General features: G+C 39.7%; 1 protein-coding gene across 1 annotated transcript; it reads right to left on the minus strand.

Moving 5' to 3' along the window:
- Positions 1–6,055: 6,055 nt before the first annotated feature.
- Positions 6,056–11,815, minus strand: LOC147607388 (uncharacterized). The gene is made up of 5 exons (XM_086790648.1): positions 10,277–11,815; positions 9,266–9,613; positions 8,924–9,169; positions 6,558–6,925; positions 6,056–6,396 (listed from the first exon to the last, which is right to left on the minus strand). Exons 1-5 carry the CDS (start codon positions 10,907–10,909, stop codon positions 6,267–6,269), a joined length of 1,725 nt encoding a protein of 574 aa, XP_086646774.1. The 5' UTR covers positions 10,910–11,815; the 3' UTR covers positions 6,056–6,266.
- Positions 11,816–22,760: the final 10,945 nt, after the last annotated feature.

Below are 22,760 nucleotides of genomic sequence, written 5' to 3' on the forward strand. Positions count from 1 at the left end.
ATATAATTTTTGTTGAAATCTTCTATATCTTATTTGGAAGATGCCACATGGCGGTTCTTAACTTCCCCACTTGGTAGCTCCTCTTTTCTTCTCTTCTTCTACACTATACTACTACTCTTTTAATACTCTTTATACCACACACACACACATATATATACACTACTACTACTACTACTACTACTACTACTACTACTACTACTACTATATCTCATATTTGAGGATTATATATATGTATGTATGTATGTATGTACATTATTAGAAGGTTTAAGAGTTAGAGAAAGGTAAAGAGAGTGAGTGAGAAAGAAACAGTTAGTGTTAGAGAGAGAGTGAGAGGATTAAAAAGAGAAAGAGAATTAGAGAGTGAGTTAGAGAAAGGTAAAGAGAGTTAGAGAGAGAGTGAGTGTAAGAGAGAAAGAGACTTAGAGAGAGAGGGAGATTAGAAAGAGAAAGAAAGAAAGTGAGAGTTAGAGAAAGGTAAAGAGACTTAGACAGAGAGAGTGTGTGTGTGTGTGTTAGAGATATGTATATATATATATATATATATATATATATATATATATATATATATATATATTTAGAGAGAGAGAGAGAGAGAGAGAGAGAGAGAGAGAGAGTTGGCCAATTAGGGTTAGAGAAAGGTAAAGTGAGTGAGTTAGCGAGAGAATGTGTTAGAGAGAGGGTTAAAAAGTTAGAGAGTTAGAGTGAGAGAGAGAGAGAGAGAGAGAGAGAGAGATTGAGAGAGTTAGAGAGAGAGAGAGAGAGAGAGAGAGAGAGAGAGAGGATTAGAAAGAGAAAGAGAGTTAGAGAAAGGTAAAGAGAGAGTGTTAGAGAGAGAAAGAGAGAGTTGGCCAGTTTGAGAGAGTAAAAGAGGATTAGAGAAATGTAAGAGAGAGAGAGAGAGAGAGAGAGAGAGAGAGAGAGAGAGAGAGAGAGAGAGAGAGAGAGAGAGGGCTAATTCGAGAGAAATAGAGAGAGTAAGAGAGTTTGAGAGATAATTAGAGAGAGACTGAGTGTTAGAGAAAGAGAGAGAGTTAGAGATAGGTAATGAGTGTAAGTCATACAGAGAGAGTGTGTTAAAGAGAAAAAGAAAGAGAGAGTGTGTATGTTAGAGTGAGAGTTAGCCAATTCGAGAGAAATAGAGAGAATGAGTGAGAGTGAGATAGGGAGTGGGGAGAGTTAAAAAGAGAGAGAGAGAGAGCATTAGAGAAACATAAAGACAGTTAGAGTGTGTGTGTGTGTGTGTGTGTGTGTGTGTGTGTGTGTGTGTGTGTGTGAGAGAGAGAGAGAGAGAGAGAGAGAGAGAGTTGGAGAGAGAATTGGTTAGTTGTTTGAGAGAGAGAGTGAGTTGGAGAGAGAATGTGAGTGTTAAAGAGGATTAGAGAGTGAGAAAGAGAGTTAAAGAGAGAGAGAGAGAGAGAGTGTGTGTGTGTGTGTGTGTGGTTGAAATATACAAGTGAATAGGGTGTGTGCGAGAACAAGCCCTTGGTTAGAGGCTGTAAAAGAGAATGTGTAAATGTGAGAGAACCTGTGAAAAGGTAAGAAGAATCTACTGGGAGAGAATAAAGGTAGCATGAGAAGATTTAGGAAGTGTGGAGATATTCTGGGAGATATTCTGGGAAAAGTAGGTGGAGAGAATCAAGCAAAAGAGGTGGAGTGATGCTAATCACTTTGTTAATGATGTTGATTCTAGTATTTGATCCACCATAGCTCATCACATTGCTATAATTTCAACATGGTATCAGAGCCATGCCTAGAATTCATCAAGTTTATGAGTCCATTATCTAGTTAATTAGAATTAGTAGATAATTAAGAAATAATCAAAAAAATTAGTTATTTTCAACTAGCCTCTGCACCCCCAGCTGGTGGAGGAGCTCTATCTTCTTGCACACTCAACATTAGCCCAAGCCCTTTTAGGTACTCATAGTAGACTCAAGGGGCTACACACAGCTCAAGGGAATTGAACCAATTCAGCGCAGAACGTCGGCGACAGCCCGATTTGCAGGCGCCATTTTTCAGAAGGAAAATTGAGATTTCTTCTTGCTCAGTTACAATGGCTCTAATTCCTCATAGCTCCACAGGTTTTCAAGCATGCTCTACAAGCTGGTGAAGTCAGAATTCAATTTGATCAAGTCTACAGTGAGATCCAAGCTCTTCATCAAATCTGCAAGTGACTTTGGTAAAACAGAGATTAAGCATTAAATGTTTGGTCAAATCTTGTGTTTCTTAGCTTAATCCTCTACTAGACTCATTGCTATTGATGGCCTTGAAAGCATTTGAGCTCATTTGAAGTCTAAGGCCCCAAATCTGGACTCCCCATATACTCTGTTTTTTGCACACAAAACAAAGGATTAATTTACTAATCAATGATTAATCAATGCTAATCACTATATTTTGATACAATTGAGGGTTCAAATTAACCATTAGGTATCTAATACAGATCCCTATAACTTCAGATTGCAATTCGGAGTTGGTTTGATACTCCAACCATTCCGTACAAATTGGTTACCCTTGATTTAATGTCATTTTTAGTAAAATTGTGCTGATAAATTTGTGATAATCAATCATTTTGCATTTAACCCTTGGTTAATGCTTGTAAATCACTCAAATTCAAGATTATTCACAACCAGACTTGCGTTTGGGAATGCACATAAGAATGAATGCTATATGCATTATGTATTGGGCACATTACATCAGTGTAAAAATGGGATCAGACACTGCCCTTGTCCAAAATAAGGCAAGAGGTAAGACCTCCGACATAGATTTGGGCTTGCATTGCATAATGATACAAGATAAACATCAAAATCCCGAAAGAACTGTAAGCAAAACGGTTAAACATGTTACTCACATGGAGCAAGAAGACCGGACGGACAAGCTCATGGCCCCAGCCATGAAAGAAGAAGAACATCTCACACCGAGAAGAAGATCCACACCGAGAAGAAGATCTAAAGGAAGCATTGAAGGAAGACATAGACACGAGAAGAGAAGCTGCCACAAGAAGACTGAAAGAAGAGGAAGACATGGACGCGAGAAGAGAAGCTGCCACGAGAAGAAGACTGAAGACAAGAGAAGATGTGAGGCTCCAAAGAGTGAGGAGCCATGTGAAAATCTCAGAGAGAGAGAGAGAGAGAGAGAGAGAGAGAGAGAGAGAGAGAGACCCCACAACTCCATGTAACCTGCCCCAACAAAGTAAAACCACCTCTGAGCCACCGATGATGTAGGCCACGTGGTAGGTAGATGTATGTGTGAGCACTTTAGTCAAGGTCGCGGGCACTTATAGTAAGCCTTAGACATATAGAGAGAGAAAGTGTCAAGGACTATGAGTTTAGGGACTTGAGGCACTCTTCGCGGGCTATCAAGTAAGAGAGAAACTTGGTACAGGATCCAGGTGTGCTAAGTTAACTTGAGGGGAGGTGTACTAGACACTGGTCGCGGACTATCAAGTAAGAGAAAAACTTGGTATAGAGTCCAAGTATTCTAGGAGTATTCACTTGAGGGGAGGTGTTGAAATATACAAGTGAATAGGGTGTGTGCGAGAACAAGCCCTTGGTTAGAGGCTGTAAAAGAGAATGTATAAATGTGAGAGAACTTGTGAAAAGGTGAGAAGAATCTACTAGGAGAGAATAAAGGGTAGCATGAGAAGATTTAGGAAGTGTGGAGATATTCTGGGAGATATTCTGGGAAAAGTGAAGAGGTGGAGAGAATCAAGCAAAAGAGGTGGAGTGAATCAAGGAGAAATCAGTGGGATTAGATGCTTGGATGTAAACACTATAAATTGAGGCATTGACCTAATGAAAATTTGCTAGTTTTTTATTATCCATGCCTACATTAAGCTATTTATTAATTACTCACTAATCACTTTATTTTTTATTATCCATGTCTACATTAAGCTATTTATTAATTACTCACTAATCACATCTTAATTATTTACTAATCATTTTATTAATGATGTTGATTCTAGTATTTGATCCACCATAGCTCATCACATTGCTGTAATTTTAACAGTGTGTGTGTGTGTTTATGTGTGTGAGTTAGAGAAAGGTAAGAAGAGTGAGTTAGAGAGAAACAAGAGAGACAAAGAGAAAGAGAGAGAGAGTTGGTCAATTCAAGAGAAACATAGATAATAAAAGAGTTAGAGAGAGAGAGAGAGAGAGAGAGAGAGAGAGAGGTAAAGAGAATAGGCGAGAGAGTGAGTGTTAGAGAGAGAGAAAGAACTAGAGAGAGTTGTCCAGTTCGAGAAAAATAGAGAGTTAGAGAGAATAAGAGAGATTAATAGAGTTGAGAGTGAGTAGAGAAAGAGTGAGAGTGAGAAAGAGAGCTACAAAGAGTAAGAGAGGATAGAGAGAGAGTTAGACAGAGCTAGCAAGTTAGAGAGAGAAAAATGGAATTAAAGATACTGAGAGAGAAATAGAGAAAATTAGAGAGAGTAGGAGATATTGAGAGAGACAAAGAGAGAGAGAGTTGAAGAGAGTTAGAGAGACAAAGAGAATTAGAAAAATAGTTAAAGTGAGAGAGTGAGAGAGAGAGAGAGAGAGAGAGAGAGAGAGAGAGAGAGAGAGTTAGTCAATTCAAGAGAAATAGAGAAAGTAAGAAAGATTGAGATACTTAGAGTTAAAAAGAGAGAGTTAGAGAAAGGTAAAGAGTGTGAGTTAGAGAGATAGAGAGAGTGTGAGTGTTAGAGAGAATTAGGGAGTGTGTTATAGAGAGTTGGTCAATTCGAGGAGAGAGAGAGAGAGAGAGAGAGAGAGAGAGAGTTGGCCAATTTGAGAGAAATAGAGAGGATTAGTGAGAGTAAGAGAGTTAAAGAGAGAGAGCCACATTGAGTGAGAGTGAGGTAAAGAGAGAGTTACAGAATTAAAGGGAGAGAGCTAGAGTGAGTGAGAGAAAGGTAAAGAAAATAGGTTAGAGAGAGAGTGAGTATTAGAGAGAAAAAGAGAGAGTAAGAGAGATTGAGAAGGTTAAGAGAGAAGAGAGAATTAGAGAGAAAAAGTTAGGGATAAAGAAAGAGTTGGCCAAGTCAAGAGAAATAGAGACAATTAGAGAGAGTAAGAGAGATTGAGAGAGAGAGAGAGAGAGAGAGAGAGAGTGTGTGTGTGTGTGTGTGTGTGAAATAGGTTAGAGAGAAAGAGAGTGTTGGAGAGAGAAAAAGACACTTAAAGAGATTGAGAGAGTTAAGAGAGAGGAGAGAATTAGAGAGAGAAAGTTAGAGATAAAGGGTGAGTTTGAAAAAGAGAGAAAGTGAGAAGAAAGAGTCGACCAAGTCGAGAGAAATAGAGACAATTAGAGCAAGTAAGAGAGATTGAGAGAGAGAGAAAGAGTGTGTGTGTGTGTGTGTGTAATAGAGAGTTAGAGAATTCGCTTGTTTGAGAGAAATAAAGAGAGGTAAAAGAGAGTGAGAGAGAGACAAGAGAGTGAGTGAGAGTGAAATAAAGAGAGTTACACATTTCAAAAGAAAGTTAGACAAAGGTAAAGAAAGTGAATTAGAGAGAGAGAGAGAGAGAGTGAGGAAGAGAGTTGGCCATTTTGAGAGAAATAGAGACAGTTAGAGAGTTAAAGAGAGAGGGAGAGAGTGAGGGAGAGAGTGAGGTAAAGAGAGAGTTATAGAGAACTAGAGAGAGAGAGAGAGAGATGTATTAACATCGGTAGAGCAAGAGAGAGTTAGAGAGAAAGAGGGAGGGTCTAAAAGATAGAGAGTTTTTTTTTAAGGGTTTTTTTTTAATTAATGAGTCTTTTTTTAATAATGAGAATAAGCCAAAAAAAACAAAAAAACAAAAAAAGAGCCACAGAGAAAGAGAGAGAGAGAGAGAATGGCAATCAACCCATCGAAAGACAGGTCTAGGCCACTCATGCATATTTCTGACAGCTTGAAAGTGCTACCTACAAGACCGTGCCGGTATCATGTGCCCACGATGCAGGCAGGTAACCAAAAAGTATTATGTGGCATCTACTACCTGCTGCCTGCCTATAGCCTCATTCGCCCGGGCTATCAACAGCTAATTTGTGAGCGTCAATAATGAGCAAACTCAACAAGTGTGCGCAGCAGCTGTAGCCTGGAGTCTTCCATGCCTTTTAACACTTCCATCTAAAAATAAATAATACAACATTTTCTCGTTCACTAGGATACAACAGCCAAAACCAAGGAAAAATTTGAATGTAACAATAATACAGCCCCTTGGGAAAGAATGCCCCAGCAGCCAGCTTGCCTCTACAATACATTCACAAGCTAATTGCTTGTAGTATGTACACCAACAATTGAAGAGCAACTAGTGTTATACACTTCTAGTCGAAGCAAGTGGATCGTAATCATAAGCTTCCCCTGCCTTCACAAATCTTCCCTTTACGCGTTTTCGCACGTCTGCCCGGGTTTTACGAGACATGTACCGGATCTTCTTTTCATATCTGTGAATGCAAGCATGTACGGTATTCAGATTCAAAATCTTCACTGGGCAATATCACATCCTTCATTATCTAACTTTCCCAGGTGAACATGTATGTAGGCCTTTTTAGCACTGCACAAAGCCTACATTTAAACATGCATTCAAGAGAAGTAACACCCTTACCTCCGTGTTTTCTTCTTCTCCATGTAACGAAGCATTGCATTATCCCTAGCTTGAGCCATAGCTCCAGCATCAAGGGTTGCAGGTCCCCATGAAGACTCATTCATTGAAACTAATGGTGAAGCCCCACAATCTACATAATCAGTGCTGAGGCCATCTCCACTCATTCCAGATAAAGACAACGAGATCGCAGTGCGTGCTGGCAAAACAGAGAAAGAAGCTATGTAATTGCTGCACTCGTATGGTCCTCCACTCCTAAAAGCTCCCGACTCTACATTGGCATCAGTTTGCATCTGTCTTGCACCTGACCCAGATGGTTGAGAAGTCTGCAACTTTGATGACATGCAGCTTGCCTGTCCCACCACATAAGCCTGCCAAAATGTAGAAAACACTTGGCAACCCTCTCATGGCAGCTAATCAAACTGCTTTTTATGCAAAAACAGCTTTACTTCATCAATATTCAAATTGACTTAGCCACATTGACACAAACCAGGCTATCAACAGCAATCCAATCAAATAACTATGGGCATCTGTTGTAAATTGCCAGCTAAGTATTCTCATGTATATCCCGCACCACAGATGCAACTAGTTTTGTTGCCCCTGCTCCGTCTACAGAGAAGCAGCTGCGATGGGATGGTAGAGATGCACGCATTGATTGCTCTTTCACTGAAACGGCGTATTTTTCCACACATTCGCTCATGTACATCAAAACAGGCTTGGGATACTCTTGCTTCTGTGTATGTTGTGCGCAATGAGGCACATGTTGCTTACTTGAGGAAGCAATTAGAGGATGTCAACATGAATGAGGGTGATTTGCGTTGGAAACATCGTCCCAGGATCACAAGGAGGTGAGAGTGGTGGAGGAGATGGAAACTCAAGCCATGGTGAAGGTGATGGTGACCAGGGCTAGAGAGAGAGAGAGAGAGAGAGAAACAGTACAGCTCAAGTATGAGAGAGCAAGATTGCATAACACAATGATGAATGAATTATATGAATACTTCCACCATGTACATTGCTTTTATAGGCACCAAGGCCTTATCTTTTGACCCTGAATAAGAGTGTGTTCACACCACTAAGGACATTTGACTAGACTCCAAACTAACTCCAAAATATCCAACAAACCCCCCTTCGGAGTGATGGTGGAGTTGCATGCATTACCTTCAATAGTCCCGTACACCAACAGAAGCAAAGACACAAGATATGGTTCCCGCTTCAAACTCAAAGGCCAGTAAGCATGGCTTAGAGGCCATTGAGCATGGCTCAAAAGGCTCAATAGCTCAACAAGAATGGCTTAGAGGCTTCAACTTGGACATGCTAAAGAAGACTCTTCTCAACTTCTTCTTATAGTAACCGATAACAACCAGAAATGTGTGCAATCTCTAATCTCTTAGTCACCTTTCAAGCTGCAAAGCTGTCTAAAATTCTCTCCAACTGCTACAAAAGAGGACACAGAGTTCTTTGAATTATAAAGGTCCAGTAAAAGATACCTTTTTTAGGCGGATTGAGCTTTTCCATACTTGGCTGTGAATTTTCATATGGTGCACTGTATACTGAGTTGTTTGAGATTGAACACATCAAAAAGGTGAGGTAAATCACAAAAAAAGACTATAGAGGTGGTGGAGAAAGCTCGAGATGAGAAAATTTTGGAAATGATTCAAAAGTCGTACTAGGCGGTGATTAAGCTCTGTTGACATGTGTGATGATCTTGTTGTTGTGACGCCTAGTTAAGAGACAACTAATGAATACTCTCTAGAATCTTGTCACCAAACTATGCTTTCAAATCTCCATTCTCATTTAATTGTAGTTAATCTACTAAATTATCATGAATGCTTAATGCACAACTAGGCTTTCAAATCTCCATTCTCATTTAATTGTAGTTAATCTACTAAATTATCATGAATGCTTAATGCACAACTAGGCTGGTGTATCGGCCCTAGCTTGGCACTCAATCACATCACATTTGCCTAAGAGAGAAATAATGGGCAGACATTTTCCTTTTGAAATGTTTAGTGGGCTATCTGATTGAGCAGTTACTTTGAAACCATACTCTTTTCAATATTTCTCATTTGATAGTTATCCTAATGTGGTAATTTGGTTTTCATGCCCTTGTAATAATTATTAATGGACCTTTGAAGAAAATATGCCTTGAAGAGAGGTCAACTTACTTATACAAAAAGCTATGACCTTGAGAAGAAAATCTGATTAGGCTTCAAACTGCTAGCATTCAAGTTCAATCAAGGTATATAATTGCAAGTGTCATCAATATATCTCAACGTTAAACATCAACCACTGCATCCCAAGCACTCACCCACTTCATGGTAGGAAAGATGGGTTAAAATAAAGTTACACAGATGGAAAAAAGTACATACCACTTGTGAATTCAGAAGACTTCCCTCTGGTATGCTTTCCATCGGGGCACTAGATTCTGAAAAAGATGTGCTCTGACCCATGGACGAGCAGGCAGACACGAGATCTTCAAATGATTGATCCTGAGGGGTAGCAAATATGTCTTCATAGCTGGAAAATTTGAGGTCTTCTTCACACATCACAAAACCCTGATATAAATCGTCATCATCACCACAAGTTTCTAGGTCTTGAATAGTTGTGCACCATAGCTGCATGAGACAAGAATATGAGCTCTGATATCAGAAGTTTGTATGGCCAGACATATCCCATATCTAATGGCTCAATAAAACTAGTGTAGAGTGTACCTGGTCATTGCAACTTCTTAATTGAGGTGTTTCTGAAAGTAAAGTCTGGTCCATAAAAGGCTGCTTCAGCACATGGCAGTCTAAGCTGGTAAGGTGCCTGTCCCTTACCACTCCCTGTGTTTTCTGTTGTGAATCTTCACGAGTAAAATGTTTGGATGCCTGTGCCTCTAGGCATCTTGACAGAGGAGGACCTGATGATTGCTCATACATTTGAGAAGGCAGGTCCGAACGCTGTAGCCTCTGCAGTGCTAGCAATTGTTGGACAACAACTTGCTTCTGCTTTCCACCCTGCTCCATACTCTTCAATTCATATTCCAGGCCTTCCGTAAGTGCAATAAGATTGTCATCCTGTACAAGCCAAAATAGTCATTCCATATGATTTCAAACCAACAGCCACTTTACCCATTGTTCCTAACTCCAACTGTATCTATGAGTAAGAGGTTCTTTAAAGTCATCTCACGACGACTCGAACGGTCCAGAAAAAACAACTTGAGTGTTTATTTTCTTCATGTCAACAAATATGTTGAATTTCCTATGGAGGTGGCACCCACAAGCAAAACCCAATTATGGCAGAAATATGCTCAAAACCATTTCAGCTAAAAGTAAAGCTTTTGTTAATTTCTCCATAAGTATTTAAATCTCTTCTTGGCCTACGGCACAATGTCCATAAGACATCTCTCAATTGTTTTCCTTTAAGGTCTTGTTGATACACCAGCCCAGAAGACAGCATTTTCTTGTCCTTTTCCAGCTCAATTGCAGATTCCGAAGTGCTTTGCGTTTCTTTTATACAAATTGTTTCAATTTTTGGAGGCAAACTTGAATTTTAAAAGACATTGCAAATGAGCTTTTGCCCAAATGCTTGACCTGAAGCCATTTATGTGTGAAGGGTGTAGCCCTTGCCCTACACCCCCTTAAAAAGGTGCCTCTGAAAAAAAAAACATCTCTGCCCAGGCCAATAAGCATTAGTCAAACCTAATAAGCAAAACATAATTAATATGGGCGAGTTCTTACCTGAGCGGAATGTGAGGATAACTTGGTCATTGCAGCAGCACTAAGTGTTGCATGATCGTCCTTGGAGGATCCAGCTAAAGTCTTGTCAGTCTCAGTTACTTCTCCATGTGTACCAACAGCACCTTGTTTGGAGAGCCGATGGGTAGTATCAGCTGTGACCCCGCTGCCACTCCACATATTTCTAACATCTTTAGTTTGCTGTTGAGCAGAAGCAAAGCTGTCGACAAGAGAGCTAGAAACCTCAGTGCAAGGAGACGCCATTGTTGTCAATGATGCTGCAGCTGTTGAAACAGTTTCATTTAAATCACATCCCCATACAAGAGAAAGATCTGCCGCAGAAGGGCACCCACTAAAGTACTCAACAGTGAGGCGGTTATGATGTGATGCTATGGGGGAGCTTCCATGCTTGTCCGTGTCACAAGATTGGCAGAGAGAAAGGTTCTCTGTGAGGCATCTCACAAATGCAGGCCTAAGGTTGCAGCCATCACAAAGGAGTGTTCTGGAGTGCCTCCGTGAGACTGCATTTGCACCATGGACATGTCTATCACATGATAAACACAAGCGTGCTGCATCAGCTGCACAATACACAGTGGATGGAGCCTCTCCACAGTAATCACATGTAGCCTCCATCATCTGCAAGCTTCCCTTCACTGTAGTTGCTAGACTGTAGCCCTGATTGTCTTCTATTCAAGGCTGTTCACCCCAAGCTGCGGCACCAAGCGTGCAAACATCCTAACCCTGGCTTACCTTTTCAAGAGGCACCTGATTCTGGCTTACCTTCTCAAGAAATCCCAAACCTGTATTACCTTTTCGAGAAACCCCAACCCTGGCTTAACTTTTCGAGACCACCAGCTTCATATTACAAGTTGCGTCGATAAACAGTGTAAAAGGTGCTAACTGAAGTTTGCTTGGCAAAGCATGATGCAAGACATCTAGAAACCTACCTTCTGCTGACAGAAGAAGCTGCTTCTCTGTCAAAGTCCCTGAAGCTGATAGCATAGGCCTTGCTCTACTCTCTTTCACATTCATCGTGTGCTCATTATGCACGGCAGATTGCTTCAATCTGGCTGGCTCCCAATCGAAGCATTGCCCTCATCAGAAAACAAGCATAGAGAACCACAGTTCAAACATTGATCTCCTTCACAAAACATACAGAACTGTCATAAACCTTCATACGATGCTGCTGCACACCCCTCAACATGAAGAAAACCTAAAGATGTTTGCTACTTTCTTTACGCTGCACAGCAATAAGGCACAGAAACGGCTTTCCTTCGTAGTCTTCAGGTTTTCTGCTCTAAGGCTGCACCAATCTGTCGAGAGATATCTTAAAGTTTGTTGTTCTTCGGGTGTGCCCCTGTACAAGAGCTTGCTAGCGAGCAGGGGGAAACATTTCTTGTTACAAATTTGCTCAGAATAAGGGGGGAGAGAGAGAGAGAGAGAGAGAGAGAGAGAGAGAGAATGCGTGTGTGTGCAAGCTTTCAACGGAGCTGCAGAAAAGCATACAAGAAAACCTCTACAGACCTTTGGCTCACAGGAGATGGTGGAAATGAACAGATGAGAGAGATTAGAAGAGCGGAGAAACGCCTATAATTTTTGGCACGCAGAAATTAGCCAATTATCCAATTGCAAATTTGCATGCACGCAATATCAATTTCTGCAATTTATCGTATGCTGCATTATTCAAGATTATCCATTTTCTCGTATGACCTTTTTGCGCTTTTTGCCGCCATCGTTTGTCGCAGTCGCCCTTTTCTACCGAGCTCCCTTTTTGATTGGCCCAGCGCAGCGTGTACGTGTAAACTTGCTATTTGATCATTTCATGAACGTTACCTTTGGGGCTATTGGTCTTGGTCAGAGCAACTTGCAAAGTGGACTAGAGATCCTTTCCTCGAATGGTAACCATGAGAGCTTCCATTGCTATGGCTTTAGAAGGAGAACTATACATGATGCAGCCATCAGGTTATGAGAGTGATGTACACCTAGATTTTGTGTGGAGGCTACTCAAAGCCTTGTATGGCTTGAAGTAGGCACCCAGAGTATGGTCAAACAAAATCGGGGAGCATCTTGTCACCATTTAATGTATCTTGTCACCATTGTATTTCAAATATCCAACGTAAATTTTTTACTTTATGTGAAAAACGTAGAGAGGGATCATGCTATTATTAGTTATAGTGATGCTGACATACATGATGTCAGCAGACTTTTGAAGCAAAAGTTTGAGATGAAGGATTTGGGTGAGCTGCAATATTTCTTGGACATGAACACCTCATGGCATTTTATTGTTACAGAGCGCTTGGACATGTTGTCCAAGTATCGTATAACAGGTTGTAAGCTTATTTCATTGTCATTGAAGCAGAACACAAAGCTGCCTCTGTAGATACAGGTGAGCTTATAGAGGACCTCACTATAGTGGGTAGCTGGATCTACATGACTATTACTAGGCTAGATTTGAGCTATGCTATTGGAATTGTGACTCAGTTTATGCAGGCCTCTCGGAAGCCACACTTAAATGTGGCTAGACGGATTCTCAGGTACATAAAGTCCACTGTTGATTATGGACTTTCATATGAGGCTAGTATAGAGATACAACTATATGGGTACACAGATACTGATTGGGCTGGTAGTGTCATAGACAGAAGATCTACTAGTGGCTTTATGTTTTCTTTTGGAAGTGCTGCTGTGAGTTGGAGCAGTAAAAAATAATTGACGTTTTCTTTATCACGGAGTACGGAGGCAGAGTACACAGGGATATTACTATGGTAGTTTGTGAGGTAGCTTGGTTTCAAAAGCTACTTGGTGATATGGGTGAGCCCTTGAATAGGGTTGTTATCATTTATTGTAACAACATGAGGAGCATATAACTGGTCAGTAACCCATTATATCATTCTAGGACAAAGTACATTGAGGTGCATTATCACTTTGTGAGAGAGAAGGTTCAAGTAGGTGATGTAGATCTGGTATTTATCAGCATAGAGGATCAAGTCTTCACGTAGACACTTGGCATAGAGAAGCTTCATAGGTTTAGGAGTTTACTTGGAATACAATGTGTGGAGTTAAGCTCGAGGGATGGTGTTGAGATATCGAACTCAACTAGTACTACGCAGATATTAATGACCCGCCTAGGTGATAGTATCTGTACTTATGTCGTTGGCACAATTAGTGAGATTATGGTTGATATGCCACCAATAGATGACACGTTGTGTGATAGTCACTTTGGAGTACTAAAGTTACGGCATAGTTATAGCGCCCATTTTTGGAGACCAATCTTTCAAGCAAATTCTTCAGATATAATATTGACACCTGATCCTCCGCTAATTAAGGCTCCACTAATGGGTGCTTTTTGTATTCTAATTTTAAGTTCTGGCACCAAATCATCTTTGTCAATTGGAATGTCCACTGTTGTGGTATAGATTCCTTCTTGTGCTTTTGTATGATCCTGTTATGAGACTGACACAAGAAACACTGAAAGGTAAGACTAGGAAAGAGTATTTATATGTAAAAGGTTGCATATAAATAAGGTTCAGAGAATTTCAAATAGGAAATACCTAAGCAATGGTTAATAGGCATTAAAGTTAAAATAAAAAGGGAATAGATGGTGCACAATGGAAGCCCAAGGGACACAAAAGTAGGCGTCCCCCTTCTAGGGATAGTTTGGACAAGGAAAAAGTAATGTCTAGCCAATTAAAGGTCAAGGGGCTGAAGTTGGAAGGTCATACACTACTTAGGCCTATATAACCATGAGTTTAGGGACTATTTGGGATATGGTTGGGTGAAGAATCAAAGTACTAGTCTTACAAGTCCTCAAGCTTCTAATGCAGGGAGCATTACATTGGTATCAGAGCCAAGCTCTTTCTCTTCCATTGAGCTACTCATTGGTAGCTCTAATCTCTACTCCTTAATCTCTTTTCTATTCATTTCCATAAGCTAATCTCTATATTTCTCAAATCTTCTCCATACAAAATATCTCTTGCCTAATAAATTGGGCATACATTGGAGTTCTATATGGAGCAAGTGGAGTACAAGACAACCTTGAAGGATCTTTAAAGCAAATATCAACAAGGAGGAATCAACGGAATTGTTCTTCACACCATTGGGAACAATTCATAATTACCCAACCAAGTAAAGTCATTGTGTTGCCTTTTTTTTAAGCTTTGTAAGAAATTTTCCATTTTGCTTAGTGTTAGAGTAAATTACTTCTCAAGGTGGAAAAGATGAAATTGGTGAGAAGGGGGGAAACCCAATGCCCTCTTTCCACATGGAAGAATATATTACAAAACCAAATGAAATAAATATGCAAGATTTAGACCTTAATGGTTATGAGGATATAAAAATGAAGGAAATGAAAGAAAAAATCTCTAATATAGAAAATAAACTTGAGAAAATGATGGGCCTTCTTAGCTCCTTGATGGGAGGGGAAGGATTAGGAGAAAGAAATCGCTAAAAATATTGGTGAGGGAAAGGAAAAAACTATAGAAAAAGGGTTAAATGAAACCATAATTGAAGAGGGTCCCAAAACTAGAGACCATGGTCTGGTATTCAAAGATTTAAAGGTACCCACTTTTAGTGGAGAAGAGGGAGAGAAATAAAGATGTGGGTCCATATTTTTCTACAAAAATGGCAAGATCTACATCTTTTAAGAAATGTGCATGATAACCACCCTATTGAAGGTAGCCTATCCTTACAAGGTAAAGCTTATAAGTGGTGGGGTGGATGAGTTTAGTGGAAGCTAGACAAGTACCCGATTCTTGGGATTTATTCAAGAAATTATTCTTAAAGGAATATCTTCTTGAAAATAAGGAAGACCGAAATTGGGAGGAGTACGATAATTGTTCCATGGAACAAAAGAATTTACATCTCACTCAATATATAGCTTGCTATAGAGAAATTGTCTTAAAGCTTAAGGGAATAAACAATTTTCAAAAATTAAGAGACTTCATTAGAGGCCTAAAAAGTGAATACAAGAAGGAAGCTCATTCCAAAGGGCCAAAAAACTTAGATGAGGCTATAAGATTTGCAAAAAAAATTTGACAATACCATGGGTAATGGAAATCGTAAAGAAAAACATAAGCATTTTTTCTCATGAAGAAAATTTATATCTCAAAAGGAAGAACCTCAAAAAAAAAACAAAAATCCAATCCTAGTAAGTTTCTAAAAAAGCAAGATTCCGAGAGAGCAGTTAAGAAAAACTTTGTTTCTCTTGTCTTCAGCCCGCCGCCGCTGAGACATAATAAAAGGAATTGTCCTAAGTCCCAAGGACAAGAACTTACATGGAATGGTAATGATAAGCCTAAAGGAAAAACAGTGCACATTAAATTATTTTCATTGTTTGGGACTTGAATTATTTTCATTGGGGAAAACACTTTTGAGAAGCTATTTGCATAATACACTAACATTTTAACATATTAAAAAAAATATTACATTACAAGGAGAGCACAATGTACCATCTTTCCCTTTGAGAAGCTATTTGCATAATACACTAACATTTTAACATATTAAAAAAAATATTACATTACAAGGAGAGCACAATGTACCATCTTTCCCTTTGATATGTAATATTGAGCTCCAAAAGCTTCATTGAGATAATGAAATAGAACAAAAGTTTTTGTGTTATGCAATGTCTCAATTTAAAAACCATTGTGAAAAGTGTAATTCAAGTATTTGTGAAGTAGATAATTCTTCTTTGAACAAGTTATTAGAAGAATGTAATGATGTTTTTTCGGAAACATTGCCAAAAGGTTAGTAAGTCACCTTAGAAAGTAAGTTTGCCTAAAAGACAAGACGTTGAAAAGAAGTTGGTTGAATATTTAGAACAAGGCTTTATTAGGTCAAGTAAGTCTCTCTAGACTTCACCAATATTATTTGGCGAAGAAAAAATATGGATATATGCGCTTGTGCATAGATTATTATGGATTAAATGTAATCACAATATTTAAAAAATGCATAGATTATTATGGATTAAATGTAATCACAATATTTAAAAAATGCATAGATTATTATGGATTAAATGCAATCACAATATTTAAAAAATTCCCTATAGACGAGTTGTTTGATCAACTTAAAGGTACTAAATATTTTAGTAAGATAGATTTAAGGTCTAAATATCATCAAGTAAGAATTAGAATTGAGCATATACCAAAAATAGCATTTGGGACATCTTTTGGGCACTTTGAGTTTTTAGTTATGCCTTTTGGTCTAGCTAATTTCTCCCGCTACTTCTATGACCATGATGAACACGATACTCCATCTTTATTTAGAAAAATCTGTGGTGGTTTTTATTGATGATATATTAGTATTTAGTCCAAATGAACAAGAACATATTGAGAACCTTAGAAAAGCATTTCAATTATTGAGGAAAAATAAATTATTCTAAACAAATTCTAAATTATTTGAAAGTAAAAAGTTGAACAAAGCTCAAAGTAACTATTCAACTTATGAAAAAGAACTAGTTATTTATAATTATACATGCTTAAAAAGTGGCATCATTATTTCTATGGTGCTAATTTTGAAGTATTGTCTAACCATAAAAGTCTTAAAAACGGTTACTCAAAAGGAGTTAAAAGGTAAGAAGGCTAGATGGGCTGAAATCCTACAAGAGTTTGATTTTCAAGTCAAATATAGAAAAGCAAAATTTAATGTCGTGGGGGTGACAGATGCTCTAAGTCGAGCACCCATGATAAATGAGTTGAGTTTTACTCAACTAGAATGTGAGTTGAGTTTTACTCAACTAGAATGTGAGTTGCTGGTTCAATTACAAGGAAAATGTGCTAATGACCCTAGCTATCAAGTAGTTTGGAATTACTTGATAATAACTCTCAAATAAGAGTAAAGAAAATGTAGTTGTAAGTGATAAAAGGTGTCACTTAAAAAAGAGGGGTCAATAAGTGAAAAAGATCATTAGAAAAAAAATTCCATGAATAATGGGTACTTATAAAGTTCGCATTTGTATGCCCAAAGAAGAAAATATTTGTCATAATATTTTACTAGAATGTCATGACATTCCAAGTGCAGGGCACCAGTAATATCTAAGACCTACGCACTTGTTAAAAGAGAGTTTTATTGGGTAGATTTAAAGAAGGACGTCCAAAATTATGTTATAAAATGCCCTAAATGCCAAGTCAATAAAGCTGAGTGCCTAAAAGTGAAAAGATGCAGGGGGGAAGAGAGCTTGAGCTCTTGTAAGCACACACACACTCACAAAACCCTAGTAGAGAACACACAAGGTGAGAGGCTGAAAATCTTCTTCTTCTCTACTCAACACTCAACACACCATATACAAGATAAGAGTACACATAATATGAAAGGTACTCAACCAATACATACAAGGGTTCTCTATAGTGTGAACCCAACTAAATGAGCTGGCGCTATAACTATGCTAGTCTCTAGAATGGCTATCATACAGCCTGTCATCCCACTGGCCGCATATCACCCAAGATCTCACCAACCATGCCAGTGGTATAAGTGTGGGGCCTATCCCCCAGGCGGGTCATCAGTGTCCACCGCCTCACTAGACGAGCTCGATATCTCAACACTCCCCCTCGAGCTCAACTCCATCTCATGTACACCAAGTGAAGCTCTGAATCTGCGGAGCTTCTCTGTACCCAATGCTTTAGTGAAGATGTCAGCTACCTGATCTTGTGTGCTGACATAAACAAGGTCAAGGTCTCTTGCCAAGACCTTCTCTCTGACAAAATGGTAATGGACCTCTGTATGCTTCATACGAGCATGAAAAACTGGGTTCCTGGCCAATTGTATACTGCTAATGTTGTCATAGAAAATGACAACTTGTCTATCCACTGATAGACCCAAATCTGCAAGTAGCTTTCTCAACCAAGCTGAGACCAAGCTACCTCACATGCTGCCATAGCAGCTCCTCTATACTCGGCCTCTGTACTGGATAGAGCAGCCGTAGGCTACTTCTTGCTGCTCCAAGTCACAGCAGCACTCCCCAAAGAAAACATGAAGCCACTAGTAGATCTTCTATCTGAGATACTACCAGCCCAATCAGCATCTGTGTACCCATGTACACATATCTCTGTCCCAGTCTCATAAAATAGTCCACAATGCAAAGTAGACCTCACATACGTCAGTATGTGTCTCAATGCATCCAAATGCGGCTTCCATGGAACCTGCATAAACTGACTCACCAACCCAACAGCATAGCTCAAATCTGGTCTGGTGATCGTCATGTAGATCAAGCTTCCTACTATGCGCCTATACATAGTAGGATCCTCCAAGATCTCTCCTGAATCTACACTCAACTTGCCATTCTGATCCAATGGCATGGAAATAGGCTTACAGCCTGTCATACCATACTTGGACAACATGTCCAAGCTATAGTGTCTCGGTAGTAATCGAATACCATGTGGTGACTTAATCACCTCAATGCCCAAGAAATATCTGAGCTCCCCCAGATCCTTCATCTCAAACTTCTGTCTAAGCAAGATCTTTACATCAAAGATTTCTGCATCATGGTCCCCCGTAATGATCAAGTCATCTACATAGAGGACAACAAGCACAACCCCTCTATCACCATGTCTCACATACAGCGAGAAATTTGCATTGGCTACATGAAAGCCAATAGTGACAAGATATTCAAAAATCTTGTCAGACCATGCTCTTGGTGCTTGTTTTAAGCCATACAAGGCTTTCTTCAATCTGCAAACATGCTCGGGGTGACTCATATCCTCATAACCAGGTGGCTGCAACATATATACCTCTTCTTGCAAATCCCCATGCAAGAATGCATTCTTTACATCCATCTGATGTAAAGAATGCATTCTTTACATCCATCTGATGTAAAGACCATTGCTTTGACGCAGCCACTGCTATCACAACTCTCACTGTTGCCATCTTGGCAACTGGGCTGAAAGTTTCCTCATAATCAATGCCATATGTCTGCACATATCCTTTGGCTACCAACCTAGCCTTATACCTGTTTATGCTTCCATCACTGTTATGTTTTACTTTGGACCCACCAGATGAGGACTCTCCTGGTCCACTCAAAGACTGTGATTGCTGACCTGCATTCTGTGCAACCACACTTCCACTCACATCAGTCCCAACAGCTTCTTTTTTAGCAGCATACCAGCTGCTCATCTCATCAAAGACAACATCCCTACTTACCCTCAACTCACGTGTAGCAGGGTTATAACACCTGTATCCCTTTTGCTCAAGGGAATATCCAATAAACACACATTTTTCAGCTTTTGGATCCAGCTTAGTTCTCAGCTCATCTGGCACATGCACATATGCAATGCATCCAAAGACTTTCAGATGAGACAAATCAGGTTTTCTGCCCCAGTAAACCTCTCCTCTGGAGTTACATCATGTATGGCTGCAGTTGGAGTCCTGTTCATGATGTATACTACTGTAGAAACAGCCTCAGCCCAATAGCTATGCGGCATATTCTTCTCTTCCATCAATAGCTATGCGGCATATTCTTCTCTTCCATCAATGCTCGCACAATCTCAGCAATGTGCCTGTTTTTCCTCTCAGCAACTCCATTTTGCTGCGGAGTGTATCTGCATGTAAACTGTCTCCGAATACCATTCTTCTTCAAAAATTCAGAGAACTCATTGGAGAAGTTCTCTCCCCCTCCATCTGACCTTAGGCACTTTACATATTTCCCTGTTTGCTTTTCAACCAAAACTCTAAAATTCTGAAAGTGAGTGAACACCTCACTCTTCTCCTTCATGAAATATACCCACACTTTCCTTGTGTGGTCATCAATGAATGTCACATAATAATACCTGCAGCCTCCCATAGACATGGTCTTCGTAGAACCCCATACATCTGAATGCACAACATCTATTGCATTTCTGCTCACATATCTGTTACGTGGAAATACATGCTCATTGCTGAGGATGCATAGTTGTTCTGCTGCACTTTCCCATTTTGCATGTTAGCTTGCTTCTTATAACATTCTGCCTGCACATGTCCAGGCTTACCACAATAAAAGCATTCACGTGCATCATTATATTGCCTTTGCCAATTTCCACGTCCTCTTTGACTTCCCCTGCCGAATTCGCCTCTTCCACCTATGTGTTGTTGATGTATTTTGGGACTGTTATTGGTGATGCTGTTGGCCATAATTTTGATTACCGGTTCGGCCACCTCCTTGACCGCGTCCACGGTCCCCTCTACCTCGTCCTCTTCCTGAACTTGTGTAGAAAGCCTGTTGTTCTGAACTGTTTTTGTTTTGTGAAGATTGTTGGTCTTCACCCAAGCTCTTCTCTTCTATAATCAGCATAGACACCAAATCTGTAAAGTTGGGAATATTTTCCTGAGTCTGAATAGACATCTTGAACGCCTTGTATTGTGGCCCGAGACCACGTAGACTTCCACCTTATCATCATCATCTACTGACACACCAATAGATGCAAGGGATTCCACAATACCCTTTATCTTCAATGCATAGTCATTCAAAGACATGCTCTTTTTCTCCACAGTATGAAGTTCATTCTTCAACTGTATCTTACGTGCCTTGGTATTTGTTTCATAGAGTTTTACCAAGGTGTCCCACGCCTCCTTGGGGGACTTGGCATCCTGAATGTGCCCAATCATGGTGTCATGTAGTCCCAATAGCCCTTTCCCATCAGAAAATTCTTCAACCTAAACCTCCAAGCATGGAAGTTATTCTTATCAAGCTTCTCAGCCACAATCTAGGTTATGCCATCATTTGACATTTTTGCTAGACACACAATTTTACCAAAAACAGCACTCTGGTTTGTCCTGCACAAACTGCTGTATTTTCTGCAACGGTACTGTAGAACTCTCAAATGTCACAACCAATGACTTCAATGTGCATACATACACCCAATGGCAACTGTTGACCTCTTTGCAGTACACACTGTGTGTCTGCACAGCCAATCTGTCTTCCTGCAGTTCTTAAAACAGAGTTCTGCAGAGAATCGATGACTTACCTACAGTGCTCGAAATCGCCTGCTTTTTGAAAAACGGAGGTTCAAACGCGCCCAGAACACGTTTTTGGCCCAGAAATTATGTCCGATAAGACAATAGGACAGTATAGTTGCCCTATAGCTTTACTCCTGCGGCGAAGAAAGCTCCTCAATCAGAGATCGTTTGCCGGTGCCTTCCGTAGAGCTCCCGACAAGGGTGTAGTCACCAACACAAATAGGAAAGAGTAGTTGAAGCTCTTACCCTCGTACCGCTTCCTGTGGTTCTCTTGCTTGCAGCTCAGCCCTTAGCATAAACCAAGCTCTGATACCATGAAAAGATGCAGGGGGGAAGAGAGCTTGAGCTCTTGCAAGCACACACACACTCACAAAACCCTAATAGAGAACACACAAGGTGAGAGGCTGAAAATCTTCTTCTTCTCTACTCAACACTCAACACACCATATACAAGATAAGAGTACACATAATATGAAAGGTACTCAACCAATACATACAAGGGTTCTCTATAGTGTGAACCCAACTAAATGAGCTGGCGCTATAACTATGCCAGTCTCTAGAATGGCTGTCACACAGCCTGTCATCCCACTGGCCGCATATCACCCAAGATCTCACCAACTATGCCAGTGGTATAAGTGTGGGGCCTATCCCCCAGGCGGGTCATCAGAGTGTCCACCGTCTCACTAGACGAGCTCGATATCTCAACAAAAAGTAAGTGGAATATTACAACCACTACAAATACCTGAGGGTAATTGGGAAAGTATTTCTATGGATTTCATAGTAGGACTACCCTGAACAAGTAGAGGGCATGATTCAATGTGGGTAGTAGTGGATAGGTTAACCAAGTTGGTACAATTTATACCAACTAAAAAAAAGAAGTAAAAATACCAGAAATTGGCTAGAATGTTTATCCATCATCTATATAGATTGTATGGATTGCCAACAGATATAGTAAGCAACCGAGATACAAAGTTTACAAGTCATTTTTGCATATGTTAATCATAAGCAAAACAATTGGGATGAGTATCTTCCATTATGAGAATTTACTTATAATAGTGCTAAACATTCTGCTGTCAATTTTAGTCCATTACCTCAAGGGAAATTAGTACTATATATGATCCTGTTTCTACAATAGGGACTATTTATAAAGTCCATGAGAGTAAAGATAAGCAAAGGAAATTGGTTATCAAAAGCAAACATTTTACTACCATTGCCCAGCAAATGTATAAGAGATGATTGGAAAATGTATTAAGAAGATGTGTGTTGGAACATGAACAGTAGGTTGTACTCATGGAAGCACATCAAAACAAATAACTGGAGGTCATTATGGGGGAGACATTACAAGAAAAAAAAACATGTAAGCTAAACTTTGGTGGTTGCCCAACAACAATAATAAAGGATGCGTTGGATTTTACAAAGTCTTATGAATGTTAAAGATTAGGATAACCACACCCAGAAGATAGAATGCCATACCCCCATTCTACCTTTATAACCATTTATGAAATTGAGGTTAGATTTTTTAAGGCCTATCCATCCAAAAACACAAACAAGTCAAAACAGGTATATTGGTT

This window comes from Cibotium barometz, chromosome 55 (genome assembly GCF_041138505.1).
Source record: "Cibotium barometz isolate CiBa-2024 chromosome 55, ASM4113850v1, whole genome shotgun sequence".
Classification (NCBI taxonomy): domain Eukaryota; kingdom Viridiplantae; phylum Streptophyta; class Polypodiopsida; order Cyatheales; family Cibotiaceae; genus Cibotium; species Cibotium barometz.

Bases quoted from the DNA above. Each gene is read 5' to 3' on its own strand.
- LOC147607388 (XM_086790648.1), bottom strand. From the start codon at position 10,909: ATGATGGAGGCTACATGTGATTACTGTGGAGAGGCTCCATCCACTGTG. The intron at 9,614-10,276 runs GTAAGAACTCGC...TGGCTTGTACAG, and splicing joins TATCCTCACATTCCGCTCAG to GATGACAATCTTATTGCACT. The intron at 6,926-8,923 runs GTATGTACTTTT...ACATTTTGGCAG, and splicing joins GTCTTCTGAATTCACAAGTG to GCTTATGTGGTGGGACAGGC.